The sequence below is a fragment of the Alligator sinensis genome, unplaced genomic scaffold, assembly GCF_000455745.1.
Source record: "Alligator sinensis unplaced genomic scaffold, ASM45574v1 scaffold392_2, whole genome shotgun sequence".
In the NCBI taxonomy this organism is placed as follows: Eukaryota; Metazoa; Chordata; order Crocodylia; family Alligatoridae; genus Alligator; species Alligator sinensis.
The window spans coordinates 1,153,871-1,169,252 of NW_005842145.1; the positions used below are offsets into that span (position 1 = coordinate 1,153,871).

Sequence of the window (15,382 nt, forward strand, 5' to 3'; positions counted from 1 at the left end):
ACCCTGGGATTAACCAGCTGCTGCAGTGACCTTGGGGTGCTCATGGATCACCCCCCCACCCGACAGCAACCAGTGATACCAGGTTGTTTTTTTTCTTAAAGGGCCGGAGATGGGATAGACAGGGCAGCCATGGGGGGGGGGGAGGGGGGGGCTTGTGTAGAGCCCTCCCACACAGTGGGGGGCAGTGCGGATCACCTCCCACTGCTCCACACTGACCTGGGGCACGTGGGGCAACCATTGCCGAGCTGGGAGAGCAGGTGGGGGATGGGCTTGGGTGATTCGGAGATTGAGATTCAGCAGCAGCCAAATCTCTGAATCCGATTCAGCCAAGTCAATTCAGGACAGTGATTTGAATCACTGAACTGAATCACTGTCCCTCAAATCAGCTGAATCGAAATCCAAAACAAATACTAGCCGCTTCGCACAGGCCTACTGATTAGACCTCTGATGCATACACCATGATCCAGACAATCAGTGGTTGCCTACTAACATACCTTATAAGTAAGTACTGGATAGCTCAGAGTGAAAAGTCTCTAATCACTAGTAGTAGACAAATACGCTGATATTCATAGTCAGATGTCCTATCATTTGGATGGTATATAGATGCCTCCCTCCCAAATACAGATATTTAGATTCTGTATATCACTTACCGCTAGGGCTGTGCAAAACTTCAGTTTCGCACAATTTGGCCCCCAATTCGGGGGCCAAATCTCTGAATCCAAATCAATCAGAGGACCCTTGCGGCCAAGCATGCTGGAGAGCCCCACCATGCTCCTGTGGGACACTCCATGTGCCCCAGCATCTCAGCGATCATGAGCCACGCTGCTATTTCAAGGTATGTAGAAAAAAACTTTTAAAACTGTGCCTGTGTCCAGATCGCTGATTCACTGCATCAGCATCGAATCATCAGATTCGGATTTGGCCAAATCGAATCAGGGACAGTGATCCGAATCAACAGATAGAATCTCTGTCCCCGATTTGGGCCGTATCCAAATCTGAATTGAATAGGGCCCATTTCGCATAGCCATACTTAACCTCTGTCTAGATATCCCACCCTATAAGTGACCATGATTTCCTAGAGAAGATTTCTCCCTTTACTTTCAGCTGTCTTTAGCTGGTCTTCAGATATCTTCCCCATACCATCAGGGGCTACTTACTCTTGTTTCTTTGCTATTTAAAGGCAAACAACAGGTCCTTTTGTCCATTTTTTGCTACCCAAACAAACCCCTATAGTTACTTCTTAATGTGTAGACTGCTTCTACATCTATCAGCTAATTTTCAGAAAACTCAGGGTCTGGTGTTACTCCTTGACATAAGCAGACCCCACAGATGGGCACTGAGGCTGCATCCAGATGAGCAAGCACATGCCTGTTGGAGCATCTCAAAGCAGTTTGAGACACTGCAGGAGGTACGCTAGGAATGAAAAAATGTTCCCTGCGCTGCATATTTGCAGTGCGGACTCTAAAGAAAACACAGTGGTAAAAAGCGGTGCAGGGTGCACTCCTGGAGCATGCCCTGAAGCAACCAGAGGCTTTGTCCTCCAAAGAAACACTGCAGCACCCAACCAGAGCATTTCTGACTGCTGGGTGCCCTGGCTGCTCCAGCACGCAAACAGAAGCAGAGCTTGGCTGGCAGCAGTGCTTGGAGTTGCCTGGGACCCAGACTCTGTCCCCAGTAGATAGGGACTTTGGGGTGGAGGGGACTGTGTGGGGGTTGGGGAACTATCGGGGTGCAGGGACTGTGTGGGAGGGGTGGGTCCCCTGCCTGCCTCTATGGCACACAGGCCCCACTGCCCTGCAGCAGCAGCAGCAGCAGCAGCCATCAGTGGGCCCTCTGCCACTGCTGGCAGAGACCCCCAGCAGTATGAGGTATCACCTGAGACCCGGGGGCTCCATGTGGCACACAGAGCTGGTCCAGCCCGCTGGCACTAGCCTTCAAACAAAACCAAGCTAACTCCTGCCAACCCGATGGCACGCAGGGCACCTAGAGTCAGGAACCGGCCCAGCCCAATGGCCCTGCCTGCAGTGCCAGAAGCCCCGGGTGATGGCAGGAGTTGGCCCAATCTTGTCCAAAGGTGCATGCCAGCAGGCCAGGCTGGCTCTGTGTGCACTGGCAGCCTTCCAAATTGCTTTAAAATTGTAAATATATCAATAAACCATTGTCCAACTGATCTCTCTATACATAGTGGCCTTTCATTTTAATCATGGAGGAATACAGATTTTGGGTACTTTAATTAGAGAATTTGGGTTGGGTTTTTTTTAGAGAATTTGCAATTTTTAAACAGGGAACACCAGGATCCCTGCTGATGGGACAAGTGGTGAGACCCGATTGGAGGAGCCTGCCCAGGGCCAGCACTGGGGACTCAGCTGGGGCCATTTGGGGCCAGGAGGACATGCTTCAACAGTTCTAAGTGGGCCACTGCAATGAGCACATCTCCTGGGTGATAGCTGCCCAGATGGCAGAGTGGGGGCACCAGAAGACATGACAGCAGTGCTGCATGACAGCTAACCGCAGCCACAACCCATTGGCAGCTGGCCCAGAGGTGCAAGAGACTTTGCTGCTGAGCCTGTACCACAGCCCAGGCAGCCATGTGGTCCCCGTCTGGGTCTGGCAGGCACACAGATATGGGGCCGCAGGTCCAAGGGGTGGATGCTGTCAGGTGGCAGCAGGTCACAGCCAGGCAGCAACCCCTACTGCCAAACTGCTGCAGAGAGTAGAGGGTTTGGGCTGCTTTAGCAATCCATCTGGCACAAGGGGCTAGTGTCCCCAGATTCCAACTGGATGGGTCTCAGAAGCTCCTGAGGGCACGTAGCCCTTAGCTGCTCACCCATGCTGGTTCGAATCCCTAGCTCCCCCTGGCTGAAGATCTGGGAGGAGCTGGGCAGGGTCAGTTTGACCCAAATGGCACACTTTGCCCCCTGACAAATCTCCGGCACAAATTTGTGCTGCTGCTATTTGAGCTGCTGCAAGCACACGTGCCTGCATGTGTGGACACACACTGAGTGTTCAGAGTATATATTTATCATTGTTAAGTTTAGATGTGCCTGAAACTAGCATCATTTGTATGGCATCTGGACAATCTTAAGGCTATGAATAGCACTGAAGTTTGCATTATTTACATTGCCTGTCTCTACTAAATACCCAAACTAAGATTTGTTCAGTACACTGGGTCTACTTCCTTTACTTTTCCTAAGAGGACTCAGAGGTAATATGGTTACATTTTTAATGACTACAAATGGCCAATGTTTTCTTCATTTTACATCTCATCCAAAATACAATGAACCATTTTTTTCCACATACTCTTTATTTGACTTTATGATTCATGGTCCAAAAGCTGTAGTACTAACCTTGTTTACTGAAGATGTGTAAAGAGATTTTACTTTTCTGGTTCTAGTGCATCATGAGTCTAGGGAAAAATGATCTTTCACTTTATTAAGTAAAAAGGAAATTACTCTACAAAAGCTGTGTCATATGAGAATTGGTTAACTGGACTGGCTAGAGCAGTCAGCCTAGTACATCAGTATTTTCTGTTGCAAGTACTATCTGTGGAAGAAACCTGAGACAGGAAATTCCTTAGGTTGCTTTCTGAGGCAGTGGGTCATTTTTCCCACAGTGGCTTTTTGGTATGACTTACTGCTGCATATTCTTCAGCATGAGAAATGACGAACCAGTCACTAGAAATGGACTGTTTGCTTACAACATCTTCTGAAGTTATATAACTCCCACATTTAATGTCTTTTAATGGACAAGGATGTAGTTACCCCTAACTTCTGGGTAAACCTTTCAAGACATTTGCCTGCTTGTTTTCCTTAGTTTTTCTACGGGAGGGAGTGAATGGAGGGGAGGGTATTGGACCCGATGGCAAGTAAGAACCTTTTGTTAGCATTAATCCAATTTGGAAATATTGGTTTAATAATGGTTTTACATTTGGCTGGTGTACATGTGGCTCTAAAAATTGTGATTAGCAGCAACGGCCTATATCCTAGACCATGGGCAGGTCCAGAATTTTTAAAAGGTAGGTACAGATGGTGAGATGCATCATCACATATAAAGCAACACATGTTTTTATTTAGTTAAAAATAAACTAGTAGATTTAGTAATATGCAAGACCTAGGGCTGTATAAATCAGTTTTAGATGGAAGCAAAAACAAATATAACTTAATTGGAATGAGTTTAAAACAATCTGTAGGGCATAAAATAGGAGCTTCGTTATCAGAAGCACCTAGCAGGTAGAATTGCCAGAACAAAGGACAGCTTGACTGGTGGAACATCAAGACTATTAAAGAGAAGAGGGCCATTAATACGGGTGGAATGAAGAGGTTAGAAGGGATCAGGTAGATTATAATGAGCCATGAAGGCAAGTGACTCCCTCGCTGTTGCTTGACTAGAAGTGTTGTTGTCACTGCCAGGCAGTTGGTTTAAACTTTGGGTGGACCAGGAATCAAAGGGGTGCATGTACACCCCCCTGGATGTGCCCTTCCTAGACCTAATATGTAGCTCTGTAAACAGAAGGCAAATGCACAAGTGTATTGGACAGATCTGTCTGTTGTACACTGCCCAGCCTTAAATCTACTCTTAGGTCTAGTCCATACTCTGCAATGTCTATTTTGCAGTGTGTCTATTGCATGCTGTAACAGATTATATTTTCCTGATTATTTATACCTGCATTTATAGAACAAAACTTTTACCCAATATTTGTATGTGCGTTATAATCAATAAAATAAAAAATTCAAATAAGGCTCCCTTGTAATAAACCCCGATGAGCAGTTTCGGGTCATTTAAACATAATGGAACAGATTCTCATCTGGTATAAATTAGCATAGGTTCTACGGAGTCCTCATTCAGGAACATTTTTCATTATCTTAGATTAGTACTTCAGACTGTGGCTCTAAATCATCCAAAAGAAGTTTGAAGGGATGTCAGATCTGGGCACAGGATTGTAGAATGAAGAGAGTTCTCATGAGCATGTCTTCCTTTTCCATTAAGATGAAAAATCTCCCCATAATGATTTTTGGTCAGCTAGTGCCTGCATATAGATAGTGTCAAAACTGGATGGTTGCAAGATGGATTGAAAGTAGTTGGGAGCCAGAGGGTCCAAACTCCTCCAAAGCAAGGGTGTCAAACTCATCCAGCCCCACAGTTAGATGACTGGTGAGGGGCTGGTCTCTGGGCCAGACTGGACTGGATTGGACCACCAGACTGCCCCCATAGATATCCTGTAGTGGCTGGAGTGGGTGCCACTTGCAGCATGGTCCTGCTCTGGTCATTCTAGGGCTATACTGTAACCTGGGCAGCACTGGCCAAGCCCTCAATCATTTCCTCCACATGTACTGGAGGCAAAAAAGCCAGCACTGTTCACATGGCTGCTCACCCTATCCCCCCTCCTGCCTTTGGGCCTCAGCAAGATTTACAGGCTGGACGGAGGTCCTATCTGCCTCATGCCACACCAGAGATGTGGTGCCCATGCAGGGGAGTGTTGGTTTATGGATCAGCCCATCATGCAATCTGGGGAGCAGGAACCTGGACACGGGCAGTTGCCAGTGCACAGCATCCCCCTTCCCCACAGCTGCCCTGCACCTCAGACTTGAGGCACAGCACCCTGAGCGGATTTCAGCCCAGCACTTGTCCTGGCTGGTGTGGCACCTCACCCACTCCACTTTTCAGGTCTCTTTGGCAGAAAGCCCGAGGCAGCAGGTCCTGTCCATGGGGGAGCTCCTCATAGGTGCTGTCACATGGCCCCACACCCTCGCCCACTTCCACTTTCCTTTCCTGCAGAGCCTGCTCCAGCTTGCATTCTGCAATGTGGAGTGGCTGCCACGTGCTGCACACATTAGCCACTCTTCTGCTCTAGGAAGTTGTAGTGGGTGCTGGGTGAGGCCTGCCTGTTGCTTGTGGGTCACTCTGAGAGTCATGAGCAGCACTGGAGGCCAAATGACATGTCTCTGTGAGCCAGATACAGCCCATAGGCCAGATCTTTTACACTTCTGCTCCAAAGGAAGCATTCTCATATTTAAAGCTATGTAATGAACCAGGACTAAAAGAAGAAAAGGCAACGGATTCAATTTCAGTCAATGTAACCAGGATTTTAATTATTGTGTTTCTTATTGCCAGTGTACTATGAATCTCTATCTATGCCATCCAAACAAAATATCCAGATATCTTAATGTCTTCTTTCCTCTTTGTATTAGGTTTTTATGGGCAACTTCAGACTTTCTGCCCCCCACATTACACTGACACTCAGAGGAACATGCAACATGGTGTTTCTTGTAATACAATCCCTACTTTTGATGACTGCCTAGTTCCCTCCTCAATGGGCCAAGCAGGGCTCGATGTTTTCCACAGAGCCTTTTCAGCTCATTCTGGTATTACAGGTAAGTGACTATTGTGGACTAAAAATACCAAGGCATCTACATTTCAGTCATAAATGTTACCAAGACTTGTTGCTTTGTTGACTCTGTTCCAACTAAGGATGATGCTTGACTCCCCAAAGCTCAGATGTGTATCAGTACTTTTTAGGGTGTTTGGCTTTAGGGATGTGGTTCAGGCACACTGTATGACAGCTGGCATGTGTACAGATTGTGTTGGCCATATGGCTCTCTAAATTCTAAATTCCTCTTTGGGTGAGACATATACTGTCACATGTATTCACTTTGTAATACTCTCCCCTAAGGCTTGTATAGTCTTTCTATTTCTGTGGTCTGCTAGAAGCATTGTAGCAGCTAGCCAGGATGACTCAATCTATTTTTTTGGCCTTATGAAGTTTTGACCAATCAAAAAACATTTTTTTAGTCATGAATTTTAGTTGACTAGATTTACATAACAAGAATGGGCCTGGTGCACACACAGTTGGTCCATCCTCACATTCTCACACACACACACACATGCACCACACAGAGTGCATGTGTGTTTGTGGGAGTGTTCATATATGTATTACTGGGTGAAATGCTAGCCTTGTTCAGCATATTTGGAATTTTACCATTGGATTCAATGGAGCAAAGTTTTCTCTCCCATACTAAGCAATTCAGGAGTTCATAGCATGGATTTTTAAAGAGGTATGTTCAGTATGAATTACTGTACTTCTGTGTAACTACTACAGACATCATCTGAACATTGTTCAGTGCTAATGAATGATTTCTATATTTTTTTCTAGTTTATGATCTTCCATCAGCACCCACAGGTATCTTTGGTGATTCGTTCCGCAGTGGATCTGAGGACACCAGTTTCCTTCAAATAAATGCAGTGGATCGTTGTCCTAGTCAGCTTTCCTCTGTCTATACTGAAGGCTAAAAATAGTCCAAGGCACATCATAATGCTCTTGCATATCATCTTTCCTGTCTGATGTTCAGGATGAGTGTTATATTATTGTTCATATATAAGACTGCTACATGTATGCACATGTATCTGTGCATATTCATACCTACTGGACAGCAGGAAATGCAGTCGCCAGTCAGTCAGCCTCACAGAAGTAACTGGTTGAAGGGGAACATGGTTTTAAAAAAAGAGAGAGAGAAAGAGAGAGAACTTTGCCAAAACTTTAGCAATAATTTCTTTTCTTTTGTTCTGCTGCATGGCAGCACTGCTGTTTTCTTAAAGGGAAATCAAAGACTGACTATAAGAGAACTGCTGCTGCTGTAATCCTTTCAAGCAGCACTGGTGGCATCATTTAAAAATGTGGTTTTGGAAAATCCTTTTTTAAAGACTAAAACCTGAGAACACTACAAACATTTTAAAGGCACATTTTTTGCACAAGGTATTTGTATGTGGTGCTTCCAAACCTAAACACACACAAAAACACAAAAAAGGGAGAACAATTTAAGACACATCATGGAATCACCTGTTGGATGCATTGTTGCGGTTTCTTTGTGAAGCAAAAAACCACAGATAATGGATTTCCAGCAACCCTTGGTTTGGTCTTTTCTTCCCATTCCTCTGGCTTTTCAGTCTTTCAGAATGGCTATTACTATTTTTTCACTGCTTCTTCTGTTTTAGTATTTTATACAATGAATAAGAAGAGTGTAACTGCACTAGCTTAAATGGTACAAGGACTTCCTTTGTATCTTAGCACTGCTGAGGGGAATTTAATAAATAATAATCTTCCTGTATAATTTTTAACCACACTGTTGAATTTAATAGACAATTATATCCCTGTTCTAGATTCTGTAGGAAGGTTAAAAATAACCTGTAGCAAACAAGCATTTCCCATTAAATTTTGTAGGGTTTTATAATAAGTTTGTATAGAAGCCATTCAAATCTGTATTGATCCTCTTTGGCTTTATCCCTATACCATTCTACAGGGTTTTTCCATTAGTGGCTCCTCCAGTTAAGGGTTTGTTGGTGTTTAGAGGTCCACAACTTGGCTGTTATTTTTTTTCTTTTTAACTCCATGCTGAAACTTTGACCTGCAAAGTTTCAGCCTAAGCTATGACCAAATCAGTTCAGCCACCCTTAAAGCCACATGTGCCTAGGGAAAAATGAAGTTTTGTGTAGATATATGAGTTTTGTCATCATTGTGCTCCCATGTAATTCAGAAGCGTCTTTGCTGATTACTTATTTAAAACTATTTTTTTAGTTTTTCATCCATGTTGTGTACAAAATCTTTTGGAATTTCTTAATGTATGTTAATGTTTGTTAATATTGTGATGGCTTTAGATTAGGACCTGAGACAATATGAAGAACTAAGATCCAAAGAAATTATTGTAGTCCAGGAAGTTGCATGCTGCAACTTGTCAGAGCTTATTCGCACACTAGGCCATAGGAATTCCAAATGAATCCTTAGTCTACACGACTGGATTTCAGAAGTCATTTAAAAAGCTACTTTACATGAGATGTTTTTGTGATCTATCAAGTAAAGTATGGGCCAAATTAATCTTGGATTTCACAGTACTGACTTTGCTGGAGTTGTACCAGGAATGAATTTGGGATAAGGGGTTTCTGAATACTGACAAAACACATCTGAATACACATACTCAAATGAGAAAGTTTAATCTATTTTATAAATGTAAAGTATACATTTAGAACACTTAATTTCATAGCAGTATGGATCAGCTTAATTCCAGAAATTCTGTTTTAAATCCATCTATTTTCTTCTCGCTTTTTCAATACTAGGGATGAACTTGACCCTCTGTCTTTACTTGTGTCATTATGCCTAAATCAGTAATTTTTAATCAGGGTGTTCCAAGATCCTTCTAAAGGTGTTGTGGGGTGGTCCATTGTTAGGTATACAAACACCTACACATGATTCATAAGATAAACTCGGACATTTCAAATAGGAATCCATAGTGTCCAAAACATTTGGACCTATTATAATCTTTCAATAGAAGAATTGTTGTTTAATTTTCTTGCAGTCAAAAAACAAGTAAAAGCCAAGATATGGTACTTTCTGAGGTGTGCCTTGAATCTAGCAAGGTGTGCCTTGAGTCTTAAGGGGTTGATAACCACTGGCCTAGCTATTATGATGTACTGTTTGCAATGGCAAAGAATAGTACAGATTCACCTGAAGCTTCTCTACCAAGCTGAAATGCAAGGCAGTTGATGACACAGACATATATATCATTTACATTTGGCCCAAAGAGTTAACCTTGAGTACTCCAAAGAGTACTAGACCTTGACTCTAGTAATTTTTGCTAGAGATTTAATTTTATCCTATATTAAAGCTTCATCCTATGGCCATGGAGCAAGCATAACTCACTTGGTCTTTTGCTTAAGGCAGAGGTCAGCAATCCCCAGCACACGTGGCAGAGCATGGTAGGCAGGGCCATTTTCCTCAGCATGCCACAGCTGACCTGAACTCTGGGCAGCTTCTGCCAGCAGCTGCCCAGAGCCCTGGCCGACTGCAGCTGGGAGGCTGCAAACAGCTGCATGGGGCTCCACAGCCCTGGCACCAGTTCCATGACTACCGCAGCTGCGTGTGCACCTCTGAGTGCATAGCCAGGGAGGGGTCTGGGGCAGCATAACCCTGGCTCCTCCACCACTATCCACCCAGAAGTATGTGTACAGCTGCTGCCACCATGGAGCCAGTGCTGGAGCTGCAGAGCCTGGCATAGCTGTTTGTAGCCTGCCAGCCACCTAGTACAACTGCTCAGAGCCTGGGCTGGCTATGGAAGGCACCTGGGAGGCTGCAAACAGCTGTGCTGGGCTCTGAAGCCCCTGCACCAGCTTCTTGGCAGCAGCGGGTGCACACGCAGCTCACAGCACATGGAAAGGGGCTGGGGCAGCATAACCTCAGCCCCTCCCCTGCAATCCACCCGGAGGCACGCATGCAGTCACTGCCAGTCATAAGAATCGGGCCCCTTGTGGCTCCCCCATCTCTGGCATGCCAAGTTGACATCAATACAGGGAGAAATAGCTCCTTGGATATGTATGTTGTCAAATTAGCTAAGTTTACCTTCTAACCAAGACCCCACCAAAATGTGTTGATCACTTAGGCTAGGTACAGATATTCAAAAAGCCCGAAGCAAAATCTAAGTTGCGTGTTTTTTTGTAAGCAACATAGTTTAGATCAGTAGTGAACAGAACACACATTCACCATCTGTTGTGGGGTGCAAATATTAGACTGGGTTCTGCCATTTTAAAGCCAGTCTATATGTACTGTACTTCTGTTCTGTTACAGGTATAGGCTGGTTTCTGATCACTTCTATCAGTACAAGTGTAATGTCTGTACCTGGCCATACTGTGTGTCACAAGTGGAGATAACTGCAGAGTTCAGATTTAGACCTCTCTGACCTTTGAAGCTATTGAAATACTTTTTTCTAGTCTGTGAACGCACCAACTATGCAGCAAGGTGGCCTTATAATGGCAAAGCACAACAGAAACAATAGAAGAAGACCAAATGAAAAGTGGACATTGACAGTTTTCCTTTTTATCAGCTAAGTTTGAAAAAAAAATACTCTTAGAAGTCAATCACATGTTTTATTGGTTTTTAAAGTGCCTTGATCATAAAGTGAAACACAATACTGTCACCAGAAGTACATGGAGATGGGCTACCTCCCGGCTTGTAGAAAGGTATGCCTTGTTTACTTATATATTAAAGAGTGATTCCTCATGATTATTTCATTATTCCCATACGAGTACAGACAGACTTCAAGAGATCAACTTGGTTCAATCAGAGAGTTATAGGCAAAAGAACGCTTCTATATAATTGTTTTCTTGAATATTTAAATAGGGAATTGTTTGTCACGTTACAGAAGAAAAATGGTGCTTATGGAAACATACAAAGTTTAATGCCAGAGTTTCATGCAAATACATGTGCCTCATTGATACGTTTTGTTTTAGATTGCTGGATAATGTTAACTTTCTAAAGGGATTTATATCTAAAAGATGGTTTTATTTTAGAAAATGTACATTAGACAATATTATAATTAAGTAATTTACAATAATTCTTTTTATATCATTCTGTTTCTTGGCCTCAAATGGTATATTTATGTCTACAGTAGAAAAGGGTCTACACTGGAGTTGAAAAATGTAGCTTCAAACAGCATTTTGTATCAAAAAGAAAGACATTATAGTTTACTAATACCAGTTGCTGAAGTGTTGCAATGTTAATGCCACTTGTCATATGATATTGTACTTTGTGATTTCCTTAAAGAGTTGTGAATGACTTTGTGAAAAAATCATCTAAATGTGTTTGTTCCCAGTTTTGACTGTACAATTTTTAGAGCAACATTTTTAAACAGCACTTTTTGTTGTTTGTGTGAAGTTGTCTGTTTTATTATCTTTTCTAGGAACAGATGCAGCAAAAACCCACATTTAAAAATTAACGGGGTGTGTTTTTATTAAGAAAAATCTCTATTTTATACAGAAAGCAGAGTATCTTGTGTAATATTTTTACACAAAGCACTTTGGTGGGGAGAGGGAGTGGAAATATGTTTTCCATCAACCTTAAGACACTTGTACATATTTATACATGTTCACATATATAGATTTGAACTCCATATACCATACTGTATATCTGGATGATTTTACTACAGTGTCACATCTGTTGCATATTGTAAGTCATAAATCTTTTGAACAATTAGTTACACTTTTTTCTATTAATATGTATACTTTTGTGATTTGTTACAGTTATGTTTCATATAATCGTAAGTTATTTTTGTCTTGCTTCTTGAAGTCCTTTTTATGTAAAAGGTAAAATGAAGGGTTTGTGCATATGGTACAAAATAAAACTGGAAATTTATAACACACTGACATGACTGATGGAATGTCTTGTTGTGGGTGTCTTAGAACAAGGCTGCTCCAGCCATTGTTTTTCACCATAAAATGCTTAGTCTTTAGACTGCTTAATGTAATTAGAAACAGATATAAGGAAAATATTTCAGAGTTTTCTTCTAAAAAGTCATCTTTCTTTGGGTCAGAGTTGAAGACTGGATATAATTATGGGATATACGAGGGCTGGGGAGCTGCAGAAAAAAATTATTGCTTCTGTGTGTGTTTACTTGGTGAGAGGGGGCATAAATAAAATATGAAGCTTTATTTAATTAAATCTTTTGTACTTTTAAGATTTTTTTACATTGTTGTTTTGGTTCACAGGCTTCTCCAAACTAAATGCATACTGGGATGAGGAGGAATTTAAGACTGATGCATTATTTTTCTAAATATGCCTATGGAATTCTAAACTCATTTCAGAGACTTGAACACAATGGAAATAGTCCCTAGCTTGTCTTATCTTTGGTGTATGAGGAGAGATGTCAAGCACAAAAAGCTGGTGCTCTATCAATGCCAGTTCTATACAAAAGGTAGGCAGTGTGGCTAACATGGCTAACCACCTCTCTGTTTTATACAGCAGGTAACCTGGACAATACAAGATACATTGGAAACCAGCTAGTTATCCCTCAGCCAAGTTCAAGCTACAATAAAAGATATTCCAGAAATGTTTTTAAATCATGCCAAAAATCTAAACCAAGAAATGGTGTAAACAAACATCTCACAAGGGGAGCATGCTTCAAGAACTGACCATTTTTAAAGACTGTTAAAGTTGTCAAGAAAGTGGCAGGCAGGAAGTAAAGCTGTAAATAATCAACAAACTACTTTGAGATATTTGTGCCCAGGGCTCTGAAAATAACAAGCCAGATTCAACTTTCCTAAAAGTCTGTGGCAAAACTGAATCCTCTGAATCCAGAGAGAGCAAGACAAAAAGCAGCGATTTAAATTTCTCTGTTTGTATAACTATTGACTTTGATGGAGTTAAACCTGGAATGAACTTTGCCTGATACAGTCTATGTTATACTAGATCTGAAGTTAATAAAGGGTACTTGTCAAATGGTTTATCCATTGTCCATGAGTTCAAATAAAGGGGACAAAGAGAGAATGAGATTCTTAGAACAGAAGGAAAATGATTTTGAACATACAGTGTGGCAGGCCCTGCTCTACTTTCATGGCAGTGGGGGCAGGATGCTGTTGTCAGAAATGAGGAGGGCAACCAAGGCCTATACCTCTGCTGACCAATTACAGCATTCCCTTCCCCACAGATGGGAGAAGTGAGGCTTCTTTTGTTTCCCATCACCTCCCAACACAACTCCTTGCAAATTCTGCAGCCATTGCAGTAACTGCTAGTGACCACAGCCCTGCTTAATCTATGAAATAGTGAGGAAATTCTAAGGGCCTGGCCACACAATGGTGGCAGTAGCTCTGACTAGGTCCTTTCTCAGCACGCTGCCTCATCCTACTTCCTCTCATGCCCTATGTTGTCCTCCCACCCTAATACCTCCCATAGCAGCAGGCTGCCACAATATTTGAGGGGGGGCAAGCAGGAACACCCTGCCACCTCTGTATTGCCTTACTCTTGTGCTTACACTTGTGGTGGTTAGATCCCCAGCTGGAAACATTAAGAAGGGATAGCTGAAAGAACAGAAGCAGAGGAACCTGAGGGCCTTGTCAGATGTTAAACTTAAGATGTGTTAACTACACTTAAAGGCTAGAGACAGACATTCAAAAAGGCTGAGCCTGAATTGATTCAATCTTTGCAGGTTAGTCTAACCTGGCTAGGCTGGGTTTGTAACCACATAGACATGCCAGAAATGCAGGCACATGCCTGCAGTGGCTCAGGGTAGAAGCCAGGGGGTGTTACAGCAACCCTCCCTTACCTTCCATAGTGCTGAGCTGAGGGTGGGCAGGGTGAGGCCCTGGCAGGATGCTCTGATTAGGAAGGGGTTCCCCCTCCCCTTCTGAGCAGCCCATCAGGGAGTTGATAACAGTGTTTATCACCCCTAACTCAATGTTTATCACCCCATCAGAAAGCAAAGCCTCTCTCCATTAGTTCAAGCTCTTCTTAAACAGCTTTTCCAAGGAAGAAACGGAGGGATGTGACCAGCTACCTGTTGATTAGCTCCAAAAAGCCCTAAGCCCACACTGCTGTCTGCCTTTGTCCCATCTCCCACAGCGCAGACCATAGTCAGCATGTGGTATGATAGCTAATGTTGAGAAGTGTCTGTGTAAGGCAGAGGGGAGCAGGGAAATCCCTGCTTCAGCAGGGAATGGTGAGGGGAGGGGGCGAGCAGGAGGAAACCAGGCAGACCCTGCTGTACATTCAGTCTCTGCTGGAGCTCCAACCAGGGAGCAGAGAGGCAGGGCCAGCCCAGCTCTCTGGAACAGAAAGCCCCACCCAGCCCCCTGCTAGCATTCTGAGGCAAGGTGGGGGAGGGGTACAGTACATGCATCTGTTGATGATACGGAGCTTTTCAATCTCCCTCCCTGCTTCTTTATACTGTCTGCAGCAAACTGACAGGAGAGCAAGCCAGCAGGGGGCTGATAACAGTGTTTATCACCCAATCAGCAAAACAATAACCTCTCTTCATTACTTCAGACTGTTCTTAAACAGCTTACCAGCTGACCTGTTGATTAGATCCAAACAGCCCTAAGTGGTCACTGTTCTGGCTGCCTGTCCCAGTGAAATTGGAAACACACAGGTCTGCATTAGGTAGCATACCACATGCCTAGGGTCTGTGGAGCTGGGGTCCCTGCTGCGAGAGATGGGGGGGGAGGGATGGAGGTGGGTATTTCCTACTTGAGCAGTGAGTAGCAAGGGGGGAGGTAAGGGCAGGGGGAAGCCAGGCAGACCCTGCTGTGCCTGCAAGTCTCTGCCAGAGCTCCAGCCAGAGAGCAGAGGGAAGGGGCTCACTTTGCTGTGGAGCAGAGAGCCCCACCCAGCTCAGAGAGCGTGGCAGGATGCTGGGGGTGTCTGGTTTATCTTAAACCAGCAAGGGATCTGAGACAAACATTGTATAAACCAATTTGAGCCAAATCAGTTAGATCTGGTTGAATGTAGTATCAAACTTATCTCAAACTGGTTTCAGCCATTTTCAAACTGGTTTATGTGCCCAGCAAACCTCATCTGACCCTCAGGACCCGATAAGTTTGATACCCCTGTGATGGGTAATATGATTAGGAG

General features: G+C 43.5%; 1 protein-coding gene across 9 annotated transcripts in view; it reads left to right on the forward strand.

Annotated features, from left to right (window-relative positions):
- GLIS3 (GLIS family zinc finger 3) overlaps positions 1 to 13,288 on the forward strand; it is a 354,919-nt gene extending 341,631 nt beyond the window's left edge. For 7 of the 9 annotated variants that reach the window (XM_025206209.1, XM_025206208.1, XM_025206213.1 and 4 more), the window contains 2 exons: positions 6,189 to 6,371; positions 12,779 to 13,288. In XM_025206209.1, coding sequence (XP_025061994.1) covers positions 6,189 to 6,371; positions 12,779 to 12,948 — 353 coding nt within the window. In that variant the 3' untranslated portion in view covers positions 12,949 to 13,288. Of the gene's footprint in view, positions 1 to 6,188; positions 6,372 to 7,150 lie in introns of all 9 variants that reach the window. The other 2 variants (XM_025206214.1, XM_025206215.1) reach the window with 1 other exon arrangement.
- The last annotated feature ends 2,094 nt before the right edge of the window (positions 13,289 to 15,382 follow it).